At 40.2% G+C, this 21,974-nt stretch overlaps 1 protein-coding gene and 1 non-coding gene across 10 annotated transcripts in view; one reads left to right on the top strand and one right to left on the bottom strand.

The window, feature by feature from the left end:
* The window catches only part of CYP39A1 (cytochrome P450 family 39 subfamily A member 1), a 135,578-nt gene that overhangs the window by 25,785 nt on the left and 87,819 nt on the right, over positions 1-21,974 (top strand). For 8 of the 9 annotated variants that reach the window (XM_086371983.1, XM_086371987.1, XM_086371980.1 and 5 more), the window contains one exon: positions 4,573-4,663. In XM_086371983.1, coding sequence (XP_086228109.1) covers positions 4,573-4,663 — 91 coding nt within the window. Of the gene's footprint in view, positions 1-4,572; positions 4,664-20,127; positions 21,028-21,974 lie in introns of those variants that run through there. The other variant, XM_086371989.1, reaches the window with a different exon arrangement.
* On the bottom strand, positions 10,907-11,013 carry LOC147346898 (U6 spliceosomal RNA). Its single transcript, XR_015153326.1, has one exon. It is a non-coding gene; the product is annotated as a U6 spliceosomal RNA (small nuclear RNA).

Raw genomic sequence — 21,974 nt, 5'->3', positions numbered from 1 at the left:
GGTGAGAGTAGCTACTGCTGTTCCCAGCTTCTGTAATCTCCCACCGTGGCCTGGAGAGCCTCCAAAAGCCCTGCCAGAGGTGTGGATTATGGGGCCTGTGCTTCCCTGGTGCCTGGATCATATTCTACTCTCTGCTGTGTCTCAAGGGCCATGGAACTCAGAGCTCAGGCGTCAGATGGGCTTGGTACAGGGCACCAGGAGGCTCTGTTATGAGACCAAGGTCTTGGTGAACTTCGGTGGACTGGTCCAAGACATTAACCATGATTTATGAAATTATTTCTACAGGAAACCCATTTCCAAAGTCCAAGAAATTCCTGACTACCAAATAAACTTTTCAGGAACATTGTTCCAAACCAATCACAAAGTTGATGTTTTACCTGTTCAATCTGCTTCTCTGAAGCTCTTTCTAAACACTTTCAGTGGTGACGATCCCCCACCCCTCCCCACCCCACCCTCAATTCCCACAGCATTTATTGTCTGTACCATCTGCTGCCTGTATATTTAGCTCATTTTTTTCTCTTGTCTCTCTCTCATACTTTCAACAGACGTGAAAGTCTTTTGGGCAGGAAGTATATCTTCTGTAAGTTTTGTGTTTACCATGGTTGGTGGAAGACTCTGTGGCCAGTTATAGAGATTCCGTCAATATTTGTTAAGCGTTTCATTTGTTGGTTGGTTTGTTTTAATTTGGCTGTGCTGGGTCTGAGCTGTGGCACACGGGATCTTCGGTCTTGGTCACGCCATGTGGAATCCTTAGCTGCAGCGTGCGAACTCTCAGTTGTGGAATGTGAGATCTAGTTCCCTGACCAGGGATCCAACCTGGGCCCGTGGCATCGGGAGCTCAGAGTCTTAGCCACTGGATAAGCGGGGACGCCCCCTAGTAAATCTAGTTCTGAACGGAAGAACAAATGAGGCTGAAAAACACGCTCAGTTCATCTTGTCCCTGACTCAACGGGCAGAGCTTTCCTCCCCATCTCTTCTTTCCTATGTTCTTACCTTTTCAAGATGATGGAGAGGCATTTTGGTGGCTGCTTCTGAAGCTCAGTGAGTCCAGTGGTCCTTCTTCTTTTTCCCTAGCCCTCACCATGGATATGACCCCTCTGACAAAACATGAACTGGTATTTTTGGGAGAAGTTTTGAACTCTTTTGCCAAATGTGGTGCACAACAATCCCAAGGTCACGTATTCTTATTTGTTGATTCAGTAATGTGTATAAACTTCTTACGCATCATTGCTCTTCTCTGTCCCTTTCTGTTTAAAAGAGTGATTTTTTTAATTTAAAAGATTTTATGTAGAATATAATATAGATTTTTAGAAGAAAATCTGTTAAGAAAAGAGGCATCAAACACAGTAACTAACACCACTATACAACCATTTATAGTTTAACTGAATTCCTTGAGTTTGCTTTAAAAATAAGTAATAGCCAATTTTAGTCAATCTCTAAAACTGTAATTAACCACATAAAACTTTAAACCCCTCTTTTGTATATCTGAAAATCTATGCAGTATCACTAAGATATATTTTTCCCGCACTTGAACTCTGAGTCTTTAATTAACAAGTCCTACTGTATAGCATAGGGAACTATATTCAATATCCTGTATAAACCTTAATGGAAGAAATATGAAAATATATGTAATATTGTATTAATTTCTGCTGTACGGCAAAGTGATTTAGTTGTATATACGTGTATACATGCTTCCCAGGTTGATCAGTGTTAAAGAATCCACCTGCCAAGCAGGAGACACAAGAGACACAGGTTCAATCCCTGGGTCTGGAAGATCCCCTGGAGGAGAAAACGGCAACCCACTCCAGTATTCTTGCCTGGGAGAATCCCGTGAACAGAGGAGCCTGATGGGCTACAGTCCATGCAGTCACAAAGAGCCGGACACAGCTACAGCAACTGAGCATGCGTGCACCCACATGTATACATATATGTACAAATACATATAACTAAATCACTTTGCTGTACAGCAGAAATTAATTCAACATTATAAATCAATTTTACTTCAATACAATAAATTAAAAAAAAAAACAGATTGAGTGTGTAGTGGCCATTAATTAAGTCCAGTAATTCCAGTAATTCAGCACTTCCCCTATAGATAATGTAGAAAGGGCCCATGTCGGGAGAAGGTGATGAGAGCTCACTGAGCATGTTTCCTCTAAAAATGAACTAGTTGATATCTTGGGTAAGTGTGTCCTAATCCGAATGCACCACACAGAGTGAGTGGGTCTTGGGCTTGTAGAGGCCTCAGTTCTCCGTTCACTTGAATATGTAAACAGCACCGTGTTTATCCCCATAGCATCAGTCTACTGTCACAAAGGGGACAGCAATGAGTAGGATGGAATTTGGTTTTGTCCAGGCACTTCCCTGGTGGGTCAGTCAGTAAAGAATCTGCTTGCAATGCAGGAGACCTGAGTTCGATCCCTGGGTTGGGAAGATCCTCTGGAGGACGGCATGGCAACGCACTCCAGTATTCTTGCTTGGAGAATCCCCATGGACAGAGGAGCCTGGCAGGCTGCAGACCAGGGGCTCGCAAAGAGTTGGACGCTACTGAGCGATTGAACACAAGCACTTCCTTTCAGTTGCTTGCTCTTCCTCTTCTGACCACAGAGGGGAGCATTGGGATCATTTAAAGACGCTTAGCAGTCTCTCAGGACGGACAAAAAAGCTTGAATGACACAAAGTGTTAGCCATCTGAGTCTTTTCAGGATTGGTTTTCCTAGATGAATTCTTTCACAATATGTGTTTACAAAAAAAAAAAAAAAAGGATGAGAGGGAAACCAAAGCTTCTTTTAATGGTTTGGTATGTTTTCTTTAATGTGTAATCTAAAATAGAAGCAAAAACATCTACCTGAACTAAGGGGAAAAAAAATTTTTTTTTCAATTAGATTGTAGTTTATTTGGGGCTTCCCAGGTCGCTCAGTGGATGAAAATCTGCCTGCAGTGCAGGAGACGCCGGAGATGTGGGTTCAATCCCTGGTAGGGAAGATCCCCTGGAGGAGGTCTTGGCAACCCACTCCAGTAGTTTATTTACTATACTGTGTATAGTTTTAGGTGTACAGCATAGTGATTCAGTCTTTTTTCAGCTATGCTTCATGATATGTTATTGCAAGGTAATGGGTATAATTTCCTGCGCTGTCCAGGGCATCCTGTTTCTTGTCTATCTTAGTAATTTTTATCTCTTAATTCCATACCCCTAATTTGTCCTTCTGCCTTCTCTCTCCCTTTGTTAGCCACAATTTTGTTTTCTATGTCTATGAGTATGTTTCTGTTTTTCCTGTACATTTATTTGTATTTTTTTTTTTTTTTAGATTCTACATATAGGTGATATCATACAGTATTTGCCTTTCTCTGTCTGACTTATTTCATAAGCACACTATTCTCTAGGCCCATCCGTGTTGCTGCAAATGGCAGTGTTTCATTCTTTTTATGGCTGAGTAATATTCTATTGTGTATATATACTACATCTTCTTAATCCAGTCATCTGTTAATGGGTGATTGGGTTGCTTCTATGTCTTGGCTATAGTAAATGATGCTGCTATCAACACTGGGGTACATGTACTTTTTTGAATTAGTGTTTTCATATTTTCTGGATGTATACCCAGGAATGAAATTTTTGGCTCATATGGTAGTTCTAGTTTTAGTTTTGTAAGCAACCTCCACACTGTTTTCCATAGTGGCCGCGCCAGTTTACATTCCCAGCAGCAGTGTACAAGGGTTTCATTTCCTCCACATCCTCTCCAGCATTTGTTATTTGTAGGCTTTTTGATGACAGTCATTCTGACCAGTGTGAGGGGATGTGTCATTGTGGTTTTGATGTACATGTCTCTAGTAATTAGTAATGTTGAGCATCTTGTTCATGCACTTGTTAGCCATCTGTATGTCTTTGATGTTTAGCAGTATAATTTTATTGGTTGGTGGTATTTTCTTGGTTGTGCTATTTTCTAATACCACAATGAGGAAAGATGTGAAATAATTTTGTTTGGCCTAGAGCGAGAACTTGCAAACATACTGTATTCAGTAATACTCTATAAACTTGCAAGCATCCTTGCTCAATAGGGTGTGAAAGAACCCTATTTTTGATATTGAGTTTATGAGATTTTAGATATAGTTTCTGAGGCTTATTTAAAATTACCATGTTTCATTTGCAGAGTATATGATTTGCTAATTTATTTGTATTTCAAAGAGACTGAATCTTTAAAAATGTCTTTGTTTTGGACTAACTTGCTTAAGTGTCATAACTTGTTTCTGAAATTCTAATATGTGCTGGTATAATATTTTATATTGTATATTAGTAAAATAAAAATCCTGATTTTCCCTTTTTTTTTGTAGTGAAGATAGTTTACTCTGTATAAACAATATAGTAAAACTGTAGTGGCAGAATAAAATTGTAAAGTTAACCCCTCAGAGATATATAACATCTCTTTGTTCGTAACATCTAGTTGTTTTCAAAGATACTCTTTACTAACGTTTTTAAGTTTAACTTCAATATTTTAACTGTTTGTGGCTAATCCTATGTATTCTTTTGTTCACCTTCAAAGGTTATATTTTTTGACACATGTTTTTCTTTTTAAGGTTGCATTTTGGACATTTGCATTTGTCCTCTCTCATCCCAATATCCACAGGACCATTATGGAAGGCATATCATCTGTGTTTGGCACAGCAGGTACTAACACTGAATTAAATTGCATAATTGCAGTTACATTTAATAATGTGTGCTTGTCACACATTCTGGGCAAAGTTAAATGCCCATAATTTAATAGAATTTCAAAATAATCCAAATTGAACATAATTTATATGTTTCAAAATATAAATTGATCAGGTAGAATCTTAGAATTTAATTACTGTCAAGGATTTTAGAATTCATCTGGACCAACTCCCTTGTTTCCAAATAATGAAACAGAGAGATTATAATTTGCCCAACTTTCCTGATTAAACACAAGTGTAATACACAGGGCTTTTCTTCTAATCTCCTGGCCCATTGCCTCAACTGAACTCCAAGTCCATAGTTTTGGAATTCAGGATTTTCCAGATTTTATAAAAGTAATATGGTGCATATTCTTTATGCTACTTAACAGTACTAATGGGATATGGATGATAGTTCCAAAGGAACTTTTAAAATGTTATAATTTTTAAAGGTTTTGTGGCTTTGAACTGCAGGTAGAGATTTCTACTTTGCCATTTTAGTTCAGATTTGAGCTCATCAGTTGTCATCTGTTTTAAAAAAAAACAGAAGCTTGAATGGAGAAAATTCCAGTCCTTGTTTATTCAGCGTTATTTTACCGGTTTGAGAGTGGATTTACCAAAAAAAAAAAAAAAACTTTAATATGTCAAATTATGTATTCTGATATGAAAAAGAAACAAAAAATGACATGGTCTCTTAGAAGAACACAAAATAATAGGGCAAAGTGGTGTGATGACAATTAAGTTATTCCCTTCTCCCCTTCATGATTGCTGAAAATATTTTATTTGGATTTTTAAACTTATTTTGACTACTTCCTTTCAAGTTAAGCCAAAAATCAAATTGGCTTGGCCAACGTGGATATGGAAGCCGTATTGCCTCTGAGATTGGAGTGTGAATCGGCCACTGCTAGGTCATATTTCATGGAAGTGATGAGCATTCGAATCATTGAGTCCTGACAATGCTAACAAGTTAGATTCTGGAATTATTACAGTGGTGGATGTAAGACAAGATGACTTGCGTTTATGGAGCTTATATCTGCAAAGCTAAGGGAAACGTGCGTGCCTGCGTGTCTATAGATGACAAAGGAAATGCATCCTTGGTCATCACATACTCTCCTTTATCTTACCAGAGTCTTTTCCTGACGCAGTGTTCTCCAAAATCCTGGTCTTTCAGAAATAGAAAGGTAGTATGAGTAGTGGTTGGGATAATATAAGAAGTCTACCTGACCCACAGGCCACAGTAGAAGCATAATGTTTATCAAAATTTTTACTGCGTTTGAATCTTGAACTCTAAAACGCAGTTCTAAAGGAGAAAGACAAAAATCTTTTGTCTTTTTCTATATTCCTGTTTTAGAACCTGTGCTTCCCTGGTGGCTTAGAGGTTAAAGCATCTGCCCGCAATGTGGGAGACCTGGGTTCGATCCCTGGGTCGGGAAGATCCCCTGGAGAAGGAAATGGCAATCCACTCCAGTATTCTTGCCTGGAGAATCCCATGGACGGAGGAGCCTGCTGGGCTACAGTCCACGGGGTTGCAAAGAGTCGGACATGACTGAGTGACTTCACTTTCACTTTCACTTCACTTTATTCTCCTCTAACAGGCTTCCCAGCGGGCGCTAGCGGTAAAGAACCCTCCTGCCAATGTAGGAGATGTGAGAGATGCAGGTTCAATCCCTGGGTTGGGAAGATCCCCTGGAGCAGGGCATGGCAAGCCACTCCAGTATTCTTGCCTGGAGAATACCCATGGACAGCCGAGCCTGGTGGGCTACAATCCATATGGTCACACAGAATTGGACAAGACTGAAGTAACTTAGCATGAACACATTCCCCTCTAACAGAAAAAAAAATCTTCAAATAGGTATCAGTGTACTAGCTATATTGTGTCAGTGCTTTCAGTTTATAAGACTCTTGTAGAATTGAAATTAGTCGATAATGTATCAAACATTTTTTGCCATGCTTATGCAGAATCAGTTCATGTCAATTCATGAATATGATATAGCAGTTCAAGAATTTAGATAATGGGAGAGGAAGCCACAGATCTTTGGAAGTTACTATCAGGGGAGATACCCATATGCCCAAAGGATTCTGTCAAGGAAGAACGTTAAAAGTGGATGAAATAACCTGACACAGCATGACATTTCTCCCATTTTTATGCTTTTGTGAATTTCCAACTCAGAATCTCACTAGCCACACTACTAGAGCCCATCTCAGACATTTTCCCCAACTTTCTTATACAATAAGTCTTAGGGTAAAGCTGCTATTAAATAGCTGGTCCTTTATGTCTGGCTTCTTTCATTTGGTATAATGTTATATTTTGTATCATGATGTTTTAAATTAGCTGATTTTCATGTTTCAACCTTCTTGCCTTCCTGAGATAAATCTTTAGTCATGGTGTATAATTCACATAAAACATATGATTTTTATATATGTTGCTGGATTCAGTCTGTTAGTATTTTGTTGAGGAATTTTACATCTTTATTAATAAGATATACTGATTTATAGTTTTCTTTCTTGTGATATCTTTGTCTAGTTCTCCTATCAGAATCAGTTCAGTTCAGTTGCTCAGTAATGTCTGACTCTTTGCGACCCCATGGACTGCAGCATGCCAGGATTCCCTGTCTATCACCAACTCCCGGAGCTTACTCAAACTCATGTCCATCAAGTTGGTGATGCCATACAATCATCTCATCCTCTGCCGTCCCCTTCTCCTCCCACCTTCAATCTTTCCCAGCATCAGGGTCTTTTCCAATGAGTCAGTCATTCACACTGGGTGGCCAAAGTATTGGAGTTTCAGCTTCAGCATTAGTCCTTCCAATAAATATTCAGGACAGATTTCCTTTAGGATGGACTGGTTGGATCTCCTTGCAGTCCAAGGAACTCTCAAGGGTCTTCTCCAACACTACAGTTCAAAAGCATCAATTCTTCGGCGCTCAGCTTTCTTTATAGTCCAATTCTCACATCCATACATGACTACTGGAAAAACCAAAGCCTTGACTAGATGGACCTCTGTTGGCAAAATAATGTCTCTGCTTTTTAATATGCTGTCTAGGTTTGTCATAGCTTTTCTTCCAAGGAGTAAGCATCTTTTAATTTCATGGCTGTAATCACCATCTGCAGTGATTTTGGAGCCCAAGAAAATAAAGTCTGTCACTGTTTCCATTGTTTCCCCATCTACTTGCCATGAAGTGATGGGACCAGATGCCATGATCTTACTTTTTTGAATGTTGAGTTTTAACCCAACTTTTTCACTCTCCTCTTTCACTTGCATCAACAGGCTTTTTAGTTCCTCTTCACTTTCTGCCATAAGGGTGGTGCCATCTGCATATCTGAGATTATTGATATCTCTCCCGACAGTCTTGACTCCAGCTTGTACTTCATCCAGCCCAGCGTTTCTCATGATGTACTCTGCTAGTAGTTTAGTGTGTAAAGCATCCGTCTGCAATGCAGAAGACCGGGGTTTGATCCCTGGTTTGATCCCCTGGAGAAGGAAATGGCAACCCACTCCAGTATCCTTGCCTGGAAAATTCCATGGACAGAGAAGCCTGGTGGGCTATCATCCATGGGGTCTCAAAGAGTTGGCCACAACTGAGTAACTAACACACACACTCTGCGTACAAGTTAAATAAGCAGGGTGACAATATACAGCCTTGACGTACTCCTTTCCCAATTTGAAACCAATGTGTTGTTCCATGTCCAGTTCTAACTGTTGCTTCTTGACCTGCATACAGATTTCTCAGGAGGCAGGTCAAGTGGCCTGGTATTTCCACCTCTTGAAGAATTTTCCACAGTTTGTTGTGATCCACACAGTCAAAGGCTTTGGCATAGTCAATAAAGCAGAAGTAGATGTTTTTCTGGAACTCTAGCTTTTTTGATGACAATTTGATTTCTGGTTCCCCTGCCTTTTCTAAATCCAGTTTGAACATCTGGAAGTTCACAGTTCACATACTGTTGAAGCCTGGCTTGGAGAATTTTGAGCATTACTTTGCTAGCATGTAAGATGAGTGTAATTGTGTGGTAGTTTAAATATTCTTTGGCATTGCCTTTCTTTGGGATTGGAATGAAAACTGACCTTTTCCAGTCCTGTGGCCACTGCTGAGTTTTCCAAATTTGCTGGCATATTGAGTGCAGCACTTTAACAGCAGCATCTTTCAGGATTTGAAATAGATGAACTGGAATTCCATCACCTCCACTAGCTTTGTTCGTAGTGATGCTTCCTAAGGCCCACTTGACTTCGCATTCCAGGATGTCTGGCTCTAGATGTGTGATCACACCGTTGTGGTTATCTGGGTCATGAAGTTATTTTTTGTATAGTTCTTTGGAGAAGGAAATGGCAACCCACTCCAGTATTCTTGCCTGGAGAATCCCACGGGGTCACAAAGAGTTGGACACGACTAGCGACTTCACTTTCTTTCTTTCTGTGTATTCTTGCCTCCTCTTCTTAATATCTTCTGGTTCTGTTAGGTTGATACTATTTCTGTCCTTTATTGATCCCATCTTTGCATGGAATGTTTCCTTGGTATCTCTAATTTTCTTGAAGAGATCTTTAGTCTTTCCCATTCTGTTGTTTTCCTCTATTTCTTTGCATTGATCGCTGAGGAAGGCTTTCTTATCTCTCCTTGCTATTCTTTGGAACTCTGCATTCAAATGGGTATATCTTTACTTTTCTCCTTTGCCTTTAGCTTCTCTTCCTTTCTTAGCTATTTGTAAGTCCTCCTCAGACAACCATTTTGCCTTTTTGCATTTCTTTTTCTTGGGGATGGTCTTGATCCCCGCCTCCTGTACAATGTCATGAACCTCCATCCATAGTTCATCAGGCACTCTGTCTATCAGATCTAATCCCTTCAATCTATTTCTCACTTTCACTGTGTAATCATAAGGGATTTGATTTAGGTCATACCTGAATAGTCTAGTGGTTTTCCCTACTTTCTTCAATTTAAGTCTGAATTTGGCAATAAAGAGTTCATGCTATGAGCCACAGTCAGCTCCCAGTCTTTTTTTTGCTGATTGCATAGAGCTTCTCCATTTTTGACTGCAAAGAATATAATCAGTCTGATTTCAGTATTGACCGTCTGGTAATGTCCATGTATAGAGTCTTCTCTTGTGTTGTTAGAAGAGGGTGTTTGCTATGACCAGTGCATTCTCTTGGCAAAACTCTGTTAGCTTTTGACCTGCTCCATTTTGTACTCCAAGGCCATATTTGCCTATTACTCCAGGTATCTCCTGACCTCCTACTTTTGCATTCTAGTCCCCTATAATGAAAAGGACATCTTTTTTGGATGTTAGTTCTAGAAGGTCTTGTAGGTCTTCATAGAACTGTTCAACTTCAGCTTCTTCAGCATTAGTGGTTGGGGCATAGACTTGGATTACTGTGGTATTGAATGTTTGCCTTGGAAACGGAGATCATTCTCTCATTTTTGAGACTGCATCCAAGTACTGCATTTCAATCTTTTTTGTTGACTATGACAGCTACACCATTTCTGCTAAGGGATTCTTGCCCACAGTAGTAGATATAATCACCATCTGAGTTAAATTTGCCCATTCCAGTCCATTTTAGTTTGCTGATTCCTAAAATGTCGATGTTCACTCTTGCCATCTGCTGTTTGACCATTTCCAATTTGCCTTGATTCATGGATGTAACATTCCAGGTTCCTATGCCATATTGTTCTTTACAGCATTGGACTTTGCTTCTATCACCAGTCACATCCGCAACTGGGTGTTGTTTTTCCTTTGGCTCCATCCCTTCATTCTTTCTGGAGTTATTTCTCCACTGATCTCCAGTAGCATATTGGGTACCTACCAACCCAGGGAGTTCCCCTTTCACTATCCTATCATTTTTGCCTTTTCATACTGCTCAGTCATGCCTAACTCCGTTAGTTGCTCAGTCATGCCTAACTCTTTGCGACCCCATGGACTGCAGCCCACCAGGCTCCTCTGTCCTTGAGATTCTCCAGGCAAGGGTACTGGAGTGGGTTGCCATTTCCCTCTCCAGGGGATCTTCCTGACCCAGGGATTGAACCGAGTCTCCTGCTCTGCAGGCAGATTCTTTACCAACTGAGCTATAAGGGAAGCCATATATATATATAGTGAATTGGTTACCACAATAAATTTAGTTAATTCCATCACCACATGTATATTCTTATGATGAGAACTTTTAAAGACCAACTTAAGTATCAAATATATAAAACAGTATTGTTAGCTATAGTTATCATGCTGTATGTTACATCAGCACAACAATATGGGATACTTTGCAAATTTTAGTTTCATCCTTACACAGGAGCCATGTTAATCTTCTCTGTATCTTTGCAATTTTAGTACATGTGTTGCTGAAGTGAGAACTGTATTATTCTTCTTGGAGTTTGTGTCTTCTTAGGAATTTGTCTATTTCATGTAGGTCATTTAACTTGTTGGCATACAATAGTTCATGGTTTTCCCCATAATCTTCTTTATATCTGTAAGTTCTCTAGGAAAATATCTCCCTCATCCATGGTTTTAGTAATTTGTGCCCTCTTTCTGTTTTCATGGTCAGTGTAGCTAAAAGGTTGTCAATTTTTTTTTTTTTTGGAGAGCTAACTGACAGTTTTGTTGATTTGATCTTATTTTTACTATTGATTTTCTATTCTCTATTTCATTATTTGTTTCAATCTTTGTTATTTAACCTTTTGTCTCTCCTTACTGATATTCTCTAGTTCTTTACACACAATTTCTTTAATTCTTTGAATATATTTAAAATATCAGATTGAACAACTTTCCTTAGTAAGTCCAATATTTGAGTTTCTTCAGGAATAGTTTCTGCTGATTGCTTTTTCCCCGTATGGTCTATGTATGCTTGTTACACATCACATTTCATATTTTTGTCATGTGTCTTGCAATCTTTTGTTGAGAACTGGGCATTTAAAATAATATACTGTGGTAACCCTGGAAATCAGATTCTCCTCTCTGTTCAGAGTCTTTTTTTTTTTTTTGCCACTTGTTATTTTTCCTTGTTTGTTCACAGAAGTAAACTCTTAAAAATATTTGATATTGTTAAATGCTATGTGAAAAAGAAAACAGCAGATTAGGGATGATCAGAAGTGCCAGAATTGGAGAAAAGTGAAAGTGGCTCAGTCACGTCTGACTCTTTGCGACCCCATGGACTATACAGTCCATGGAATTCTCCAGGCCAGAATACTAGAGTGGGTAGCCTTTCCCTTCTCCAGGGGATCTTCCCTACCCAGGGATCGAGCCCAGGTCTCCTGCATTGCAGACAGATTCTTTACCAGCTGAGCCACAAGGAAAGTCCAAGAATACTGGAGTGGGTAGCCTATCCCTTCTCCAGTGGATCTTCCCAACCCAGGAATGGAACCTGGGTCTCCTAGATTGCAGGTAGATTCTTTACCAAATGAACTATCAGAGAAGCCCAGAAGGAGGTGGTAGCATTAAATAGTTGGATCAGAGCTGACCTTCCCGGAAAGGTGAGATTTGAGCAAGGACTTACAGATGGTTAGGAGTTAGCACATATCTGGAAGAGAAGCCTGTTAGAGTTAGATATTGCAGGTGCGGCCTCACTGCATTCTCACAAAATCCTTGCAGACATTCACTTTGGGTCCTCTTTAGACTGTGTTTTCAAGCAGTTTTCTTTTCTAATTTAGGATTCCCACTGTGAGTGTCTGCCCAAGAGCAGAAGGTCATTCCATCTTAAAAACAAACAATAACAAATAAAAATGCACTTAAATTGTTACCTGGTTGCATTTGACCCTTCTCACCTACTTGTTTTGATTTAGGGTAGCATACACAGCGGAGAAGGCAATGGCACCCCACTCCAGTACTTTGCCTGGAAAATCCCATGGACGGAGGAGCCTGGTAGGCTGCAGTCCATGGGGTCGCTGAGGGTCGGACACGACTGAGCGACTTCACTTTCACTTTTCACTTTCGTGCATTGGAGAAGGAAATGGCAACCCACTCCAGTGTTCTTGCCTGGAGAATCCCAGGGACGGGGGAGCCTGGTGGGCTGCCGTCTCTGGAGTCACACAGAGTCGGACACGACTGAAGCGACTTAGCAGCAGCAGCAGCAGCATACACAGCACACTGGTTTGTTTTTTGTGATTTTTTTTGCCTGTGTGTTTTGTTTTTGTTTCTTGGTGGCCATTCAGTTGTAATGCACATTTAGTTGAGGGGAAAAACTAGTAAATTTTTTTCTGTTAATTTAAAATAAATCAGGTTAATTAACAGAAATACACCTGCATAGAAATAATTCCATAAAACATCAGGAATTGTTTTTTTGTCTTACATAAAAATCATGATTTGTGGATCATAAAAGACACAGTACAAAATTTTCATTGGATTATAATTTTTGTTTGAAAATTTGATTCATGCCTTTCTACCCTGTCACTTAGTGATTATGTGACTTTGGATAAAAGAAAAGTTACTCAGAGCCAACCAATAACATTTCTTGACACCGCTGAGTCCTGATTTAGCAGCAGTTCTGCCTGGGGACAGACCAACTCTATCAAGTGACCAGATGCTATTAGCTGGTGACACTGACTCAGTGGCCACACTCATCATGTACTGGTGAGAAAGGATTGTCTCTCATATTTATAAACAAGCATAAAAACTAGCAGAGGGACAAATGAGGCTCAGGGCCTATGGTGATGTTCTGGGCAAATTTGATGTCATTTGTATCATTGTAACTAGTTCATCATTTTACCTCATAGCATTGAAACATTTACATTTATTCTTGAGGTCTTCTCTGCAGTCACCTCTTACCCATACTATAACATGTGTGCAATTTTTATCTGCTTGGATGTGTCCCAGTATCTTGTCTAACCTAGAACAACATTCTTGGAGGATTCCATCATGGTATATCAAAGACCTGAGTCCCTCCAGCTAACTAAAGAAGCTTATTCTCATCACCGCTTTGCAGCCTGCTAGGACTCAATGGCTGATAGCCAAGGTTGTGTCTACGATAGAGTCTTGGCCTTTATGCCACACATCGACCAAAATATTGAAGAAAGAGATCATGTAGCAGAAGCTAAGGCCACTCCAGTGGAGTTATGAATGGAGAAAGGTTATTTTATTTATTTATTTTTTACATGATTACTAAGTTTGATTCAACAGCTACACCCACTCCTGCCTTGTAAACATAACAGGCTCCTCTCAAGGTTACATTGTGATGTGAGTACAGGTTTCTTGTTTTCAATGACAGCTTTACGAAAAAAGTGTTAGTTGCTCAGTCATGTCCAACTCTTTGTGACCCCAGGAGCCTGCCAGGCTCCTCTGTCTGTGGGATTTTGCAGGCAAGAACTGCTAGCCAGACAACAAGAATCTAATATGGACATTTGGAAGCTCTAGCATATCACAGAGGAATTTTTTTACATTTACATCTCACTTTCCTTTGCTAGCCCAGCTTTTAAAAATCCTAGAATAAACTCAGAAAACATTAAATTATGACAGAGCTGTTCACAAACTACTTCTCATCCATCAATCTTGAAGAACATATGTACATTACCTAAGAAAATGTTTATTAATGCAGGAGATTTCATTGGAAACCTGCTCCAAATGTTTAATTTTGTTATCTTCTTTTCTCCTTGGACTTAAAGACCAAGATGGTATCATTTTTGGAGCTCAGAACTCATTACTTGCCAATCCGCTCATACAGGTAAAAAGACCAGGGTGAAATTTCACATATAGTATCTGACCCATGAGAGATTTCCCAGGAGGCTGGATTTCCTCCACTATTTTCTGCTTTGAATGCTTGAAGTGTGCCTTGTGACACTAACTCAGGAGATTTTGTGTGAAGTCATTCTGTCCTCATTTATTGCTTGGCTTTAGTAGGTGGAAAGAGATACCTCTTATGGCTGCATATTATTTACGAGCTTGGAGATAGGTCCTATCTGGCACTTCTCATTTTATTAAGTCTTTCACTATCTCATTCCAGTGTAGCACAGTTAATCTGCTTTGTTTATTCTCTACATTTTTCATTCGGACACGTTCTTTTCTCTGAGTGTTCCTTTAGAGAATTATTCAGGCATTTGGATAACCTTTTTTCCTCTTTAGAAAATGAGATAAAGGTATTCAAGCCAGGTCAACTTCTCTCCAGAGAACACAATCCAGAAATTTAGAATTATTATGCAGGATTTATAAAGAAAGGTATTTCTAGATCAAAGTTGATTTTTATCTTTTATTATCTACCCATTGTCATCTTATTTGTCAATATCTCTACCTTTTACTTATTATAAATTAGGTCATGTCCTTTATTCTTTGTAAAAGACCATCATAATTATGAATCAGTCTTCATTGTATATTCCAGTAATAGAGAAATTGATACTCTTTTTAATATATGAAAGAAATATTTCTGAAGATAAATAGGATATTGTTTTTTCAGAAGAGAATCTTATGTGGTTGTCTTGGTATAGTTGCATGAATCTTTTCTTTAAATGATATCATGGGATTTGGTATATTTTTGTATGTGTGTGTATAAATAGAAGAAGTGGTGGGATCAGTCTTTTGATTCTTCACTCTATCTTCTATCTGTCTTAATAACCTGTTCTAAGCACCACTGCCGTCCTTGGCATCTTTCTCAATTCATTGTTATTGCTGCTTCGTTCATTCCTGGTCTGTAGTTATGAACATCCAACTGAAGCTGCTGATTAGCATCTACCTCTGAAAGGTTTTATAATTTTTCAGTGGGTGTCAAGCAGAGTGCTGTGCACCAGTTAGCAATCCCAGGGGAGGACTCTAAACATTTCTGCCCAATGCATCTTGGTATCAGAGTTGTCGAGGATAACACAGTGCTGTCAGGCACTGGCTACAACAATGTTAAACTCACAAAGAGCAGAAAGAGAGCGAGATCAGCTTCAGCAGTGGGTGTGGGTCCCCTGTGGCCAGCGTGTCTCTCCCTGGAGCTAATGAAGAGGAGTTGGCCTCTGCAAACCCCTCTCACACTGCAGTGAAAGGAGCCCTGTCCTCGTCCCTCTCGGGGCAGATGTAACGGGGGGTTGGACAGGTGTCTCATCCTGCCCTTGCATTAAGCAGAGACAAAAGAGTGTTTGCTGCCCCTGAAACAAGGAAAGGTATTCCCACACAAGGTGACGAGCCTGGCACAGGCTGTGTGGGCTCTTTGTGTCTCGTTGAGGAACAGTTCCAGGCTTAAGGCCCACCTTTGTATTGGGGTCGAAAGACTGAGCGTGAGACCACCTTTCCCAGCAATAGGAATCTGTGTTTTTGATAATAAGAATTTATCCTAAATCCTTCAAATGCCAAAAAGTCACATCCACTGGAAAAGTTAGAAGAACCAGACCTGGGAGTTCAGGAATGACTGAGGTGTCTGGAATAAGGTGGTGGCTAGAGGGAGAGAATTGAAGGAGCTGTGACTTTCCAGGCTCCGGCTACAATCCCTAAAGCCCTAATGCCCATTTTCATCATCCGTGGGCAATCTCTAGGCTTTTTGTTTGCTTTTTCCAGTCTATATCCACCACAAACAGCTTAAGCTGTTTTTAAGCCTCCCTTTCCACTTTACTTCTGTTGTTCCTATTAATTTAACTGGTATTTTTCTTATATAAAGCTCTTGGTTTGGGGTAGGACCCTTAGAGAGGAAACTATTAATAACATTAAAAATACATATATATGTATATTTACAAAACAACTTAAATAAAGAAAAACATATTATGTTCCTATATGGGAAGGTTTAATATCATGAAAATGCCAACACTTTTCAAATTAATCTATATTTAATTAATTATAAAAAGAATTCCAGTGGTTTGGAAGGGGAGGAAATTAATGAAGTGACTTAAATATTTTTTGAAGAAGAAATGTGATTAGAAAGACTATTAGAAGCATGAATTAGTAAGGCCATATTTTCCCAACCAGATTTTAAAACTTATTAGAAAGCTGCTGTAATAAGAGTATACAACTGCCACAGGACAAATAATTGACCATCATAGCCCTTGTTCGCTAACCTTTTGCCGCAATAAAGAGCAAATTCAGATTCTTTTCTTCCAAAGCTAAAAAAATATTATTAGAAAAAAGTCATTTTTCTATTTTGTTTTACATTCTCGAGGTCAAAGTTTCTAAAACTATCAGCATTTGCAGTGAGTTAATATTCTACAGACCTGCAGTCATTAGAGAGACTATATTTATAGTCTGTTTATAGGAAGAGCAGTGAACTAAAAAGCATGTAACTCTACAGCCTAGCCTAGACTTTATCATCTTTCATCTACTCTCATCTGTTTTTCTTTTGATTTTTTAAGATAAATTTAACTTGCATCTTTCTCACAGAATTTTGTCTCACAGAACATGTATAATAATGGGCATGTACAGTCCATTCTAAAGGAGATCAGTCCTGGGTGTTCTTTGGAAGGACTGATGCTGTAGCTGAAACTCCAATACTTTGGCCACCTCATGCGAAGAGTTGACTCATTGGAAAAGACTCTGATGCTGGGAGGGATTGGGGGCAGGAGGAGAAGAGGACGACAGAGGATGAGATGGCTGGATGGCCTCACCAACTCGATGGACATGAGTTTGGGTGAACTCCGGGAGTTGGTGATGGACAGGGAGGCCTGGCCGGCTGCAATTCATGGGGTCGCAAAGAGTCGGACATGACTGAGCGACTGAACTGAACAGTAATGAACATGCACAATAGTAAAGGAAGGAAGCTAGTATTTTATAAGGGATAAAACCCAAAAAGTACCTTTTTTTCCCCTCTATTGAACAAATATTTAGCGGTTCCAGATCAAGAAGGCAGAGTAGGAAGATCCTGAGCTCAGCTCCTCCTGTGGACACACCAAGACTACAACTACATGCAGAACAATTATCTCTGGGAATGAACTGAAGACTAGCACAGCAGATTTTCTGCAACTTGGAATGTAAACAGAATGCCATGTCAAGGTGGGCAGGAGGGTCAAAGATGCAGTCTAGACAGAAACCGTACCCAGACTGCGTGACCCACTAGTGGGAGAGATATCACAACTGTGGAGGTGCCCCTATGGAGTGAGGGCTCCAAGTCCCACCTGGGGATCCCCTTTGTACCTACACAAGGAAGATGAGCCCACATAACATTTGGCTTTGAAGACCAGTGGGGTTTATACTTGGAAGAGCTGGAGGGTTGTGGAAAACTGAGACTTGCTCTTGAAAGGTTCACATGTAAACTCACTTGCTCTGAGTACAAGCACAGAGGCAGGAAAATGTGAAGGGTGCCTGGGTCATACCCTGAAGGAGGCTCACTGGTCATTTTGGGAGTGATGCTGGAGGGGTAGGGAGCTGGGACACCTTCTCCAGGGATGAGGGCATTGGCAGGTGCCACTGAAGGTACCTCTCCTTCACCTAGCTGGCCCAGGACTGGCAAGCAACATTTCTGTCACTCTCCATCAACTAGCTAACACCCTGTGCACCACCCCAGATTCTCCTGAGGACCCACCCTGCTCGACTACCCACTTAGTTGGTCCCTTCAAAGTGGCCCCTGCCCCACCTGGCATGTGACCTAGCTGGCACGGGCAACTGTACAGAGTGGCTCCACCTCTGGGGAGCCACTGCCTGCATACCGTGAGCCCATAGCAGTCAATAGAGCCACACAGCCCCAAGCAGGGCACAACTGTGATCCAAACACAGCAGGAGGATGCACACAGCACACACAGGGGACACCCCAGAGCACGTGGCTCTGGTGACCAGGAGGAATTGCCCCACAGGACACCTGCTACATACGCCTACTCTTTCAAGAACAGGAGCTGTAGCTGATCTACCTAATGCATACAAACAGACACACAGGCAAAATGAAAAGAGAAAGGAATTCTTATAAACCAAAGCCAAAGATAAAAACGTCAGAAAAAGAACTAAATGAGATGATAGCAATTTACCTGATAGAGTGTTCAAAATGATAGTCATCAGAATGGTCACCACAGTTAGGAGAGGAAGGGATGGACTCAGTGAGAACTTGCAAAGACAGACTGTATAAAAAAAGACCCAATCAGGACTGAAGAATTCAATGACTGAAATAGAAAATACAGTGGAGGAAATCAGCAGCAGGTGAGTGGATGCAGAAGAACGGAGCAGCAATCTGGAAAACAGGTTAGTGGAAATCACCCCATGAGAACAGCAAAAAGAAAAAATGAATAAAAACCGATGAGGATTAAGATTCCCTGGGACAACTACAAGCATACTAACATTTACATTAGAGAGGCCCCAGAGGAGAAGAGAGAAAGGGATGGAAAACCTGTTTGAAGAAATAATGGCTGAAAACTTCCCTCTCCTGGCAAACGACACAGACAAGTCCAAGAAGCACACAGAGTTCTAAACAAGATGACGAAGACACCCACACCAAGACACATTATAATTAAATGTCAAAAGTTAAAGACAGAGAAGAGTATTAAAAGTTTTGCAGTATTTCTTTTTACATTTATAAGAATAAGTGCAGAAAAGGGTTTATTGCTATCCCCTTCTGGGAGACAAGTCACCAAATAAAATCTTTATTTATTTATTTATTTTTTTAAATTTTATTTAATTTTTAAATTTTACATAATTGTATTAGTTTTGCCAAATATCAGAATGAATCCACCACAGGTATACATGTGCATCTCACTAAAATTTTCCAGAAATCTATAAGCAGTATGTTCTCACTGCCTATAAATAACCAATGTTATAGGGTCATTGGGTGTATAAAACCTATTGTAAATGCTATCATCTACTTCAGGACATTTTATCCTTTCTTATTCTTTCTGAGATGTTCTAACCTTTTCCAGTGAATGCAGATTTCTTCTGCAAAGGAAACAGCAATTTTATAAATTTAAGAAAAATATTCCTGGAACAGAAGTATAATTGTTAAAATTCAATATTTGAACATTATGTATCATATTCCATTTTTTTTTAAATTCCTGAAATAAAGGATAGGGCATAAGATACTTGTTTTGTATTACTCTGGAATACTGTAGATTCTTTATTTATTGTTTCTCTTTAGCTTTGTCTCTTCTCTAAAACCTGATTTTTTTTCAGGAGCTTAGAAATATGCCAAGAAACTAGTTTTCTACCTCTGCCACCAATTGATATCATTGCTTCATTACTTTTTAAGATAAGTCACAGAAATGCTGGGTTTTTCCAAAGGTGTTACATTGTTTCCCCAAATAGCAGTATAAAGAAAACACTAACTTTTATTATTTGATATTGCTTTTTAGAGAAATTATTACAAAATTTGGGGAGCAAATTTCATGACCAAATTTGGTAGGCATCATTGCTTAAGGTTATTACATCAGATTCTTTACTTTCTTCAACCTTTATCTCATCTATTTTTTTTAATCCTAGTGTGTTCTGTGAACTTTTGTACACACTTTAAACAAGCTGTTGAAAGACAACTTCTGTGAAGGAAAACAACCTCACAACACTGAACAGCAGTCAAAACTGGGAATCCTTGCTTTCAAAAGTAAAGAGGTGGTAGAATGTGCAGGGACGCACTCTTTAAATCTCAGTGGAGCTTTGTTTGTGTTTTAGCTGCTCAGCATTCCGGATCTTAGTTCCCAGACCAGGGATCATCAAACCCAGGCCCCTTGCAGTGGACACGCCAAGCCCTAACCTCCGGATCACCAGGGAAGTCCCTCAGTGACATCCACGCCAAGCCCTAACCTCCGGATCACCAGGGAAGTCCCTCAGTGACATCCACGCCAAGCCCTAACCTCCGGATCACCAGGGAAGTCCCTCAGTGACATCCACGCCAAGCCCTAACCTCCGGATCACCAGGGAAGTCCCTCAGTGACATCCACGCCAAGCCCTAACCTCCGGATCACCAGGGAAGTCCCTCAGTGACATCCACGCCAGGTCCTAACCTCCGGATCACCAGGGAAGTCCCTCAGTGACATCCACGCCAGGTCCTAACCTCCGGATCACCAGGGAAGTCCCTCAGTGACATCCACGCCAAGCCCTAACCTCCGGATCACCAGGGAAGTCCCTCAGTGGCATCCACGCCAAGCCCTAACCTCCGGATCACCAGGGAAGTCCCTCAGTGGCATCCACGCCAGGCCCTAACCTCCGGATCACCAGGGAAGTCCCTCAGTGACATCCACGCCAAGCCCTAACGTCCGGATCACCAGGGACCCTCAGTGACATCCACGCCAGGCCCTAACCTCCGGATCACCAGGGACCCTCAGTGACACCCCTTTTGCTTTGCTTGTCCTCATCTTTCTGTGTGTCTTTCATTTGTGGGGAAGCATGGAGCCTCCTCAGTCGGTTTTCAATCCCACTTTCTGATTCAGTCACCTCAGAATTATGTCTCAAAAGAGCTGAATGACTAAGCAAATGCCTGTCATTCTCCCTTTTTCTCAAAACATGTGTTATTTTCCCCAAATTATTAGTTAAATCTTGATGTAATGGTCCTTCAGGACTATAGGAACAGAATTTTTGTATTTTATGTATTTATTTATTGAGAGAATGAGCACGTGTGTGTGTGTAAGGGGGAAGGAGCCTGAAATATGAAGGAGACAGAGGAGTCATCTCTCAGAGAAGGACCTGCTTTAGTGATTCCATTTGACTCATATTCCTTTTTTAAGTCTAAGAAATCATATATTTTATAATTAATTTTGGAGTTTAATTTCCTTTCTCTCTGCTTGGCTACATGCTGCTCATCCTTCCAGGCCTAGCTGAAATTTTAGCCCTAGGCAAGAAGGGATGAACGCCACTGACACTCAGATTCACTCTTAAGAAACTTATGTTGTAGTTATTTGTAACCAGATATTATTTTGTGTCCTTGTGTTCAAACTTGTTTAATACAATGACGGTGTCTTTCTCATTCGTGTCTCGTCTCAGGGAGGTGATGGGACACAGTGAACAAGTATAAGGGCTTTCAGTGTAGACAGACATGGGTTTGAAGGCTGTCCTGTCACTTTCAAGCTTCTCCTTGAACACATGATCACTTCATAGATGGCAGATCGTGATGAAGAGTAAATGAAGCGGTCCAACATGTTGGTGGCATTAGATAGTCAAAAATTAGTATGATTCTCTTCCTATCTCTTACAGCACCTATATTTGGGCTCGGAAGTAACAGATACAAAGCACATTTATACTGAGTGAATAAATGGTTGAAGTAATAGAATTTTAATCTAGTCTACATCCTTAGCAAATAAAAATCACAGTTACTGCATTCTAACATGCTTGTCATCATGTGTGCAGAATCCTAAAACTATACATAACAGTTTAGAAACGTTCTTCGCTATCTCTGAACTCAAGAATTATCTTTTCTTTTATTTGGTTTCCAATATCCTGTTATTGGTTTGACTTCTATTGCGTTTGTGCCGAGAACAAAACAGATGTCTTCTACATTTTACCCCAAGTCGCCCATGGTTTCC

The sequence above is a fragment of the Bos grunniens genome, chromosome 23, assembly GCF_055505025.1.
Source record: "Bos grunniens cultivar Pamir isolate PY7600 chromosome 23, Bosgru_T2T1.0, whole genome shotgun sequence".
Taxonomy (NCBI): Eukaryota; Metazoa; Chordata; class Mammalia; order Artiodactyla; family Bovidae; genus Bos; species Bos grunniens.
This window is presented reverse-complemented; position numbering and strand designations above follow the sequence as displayed.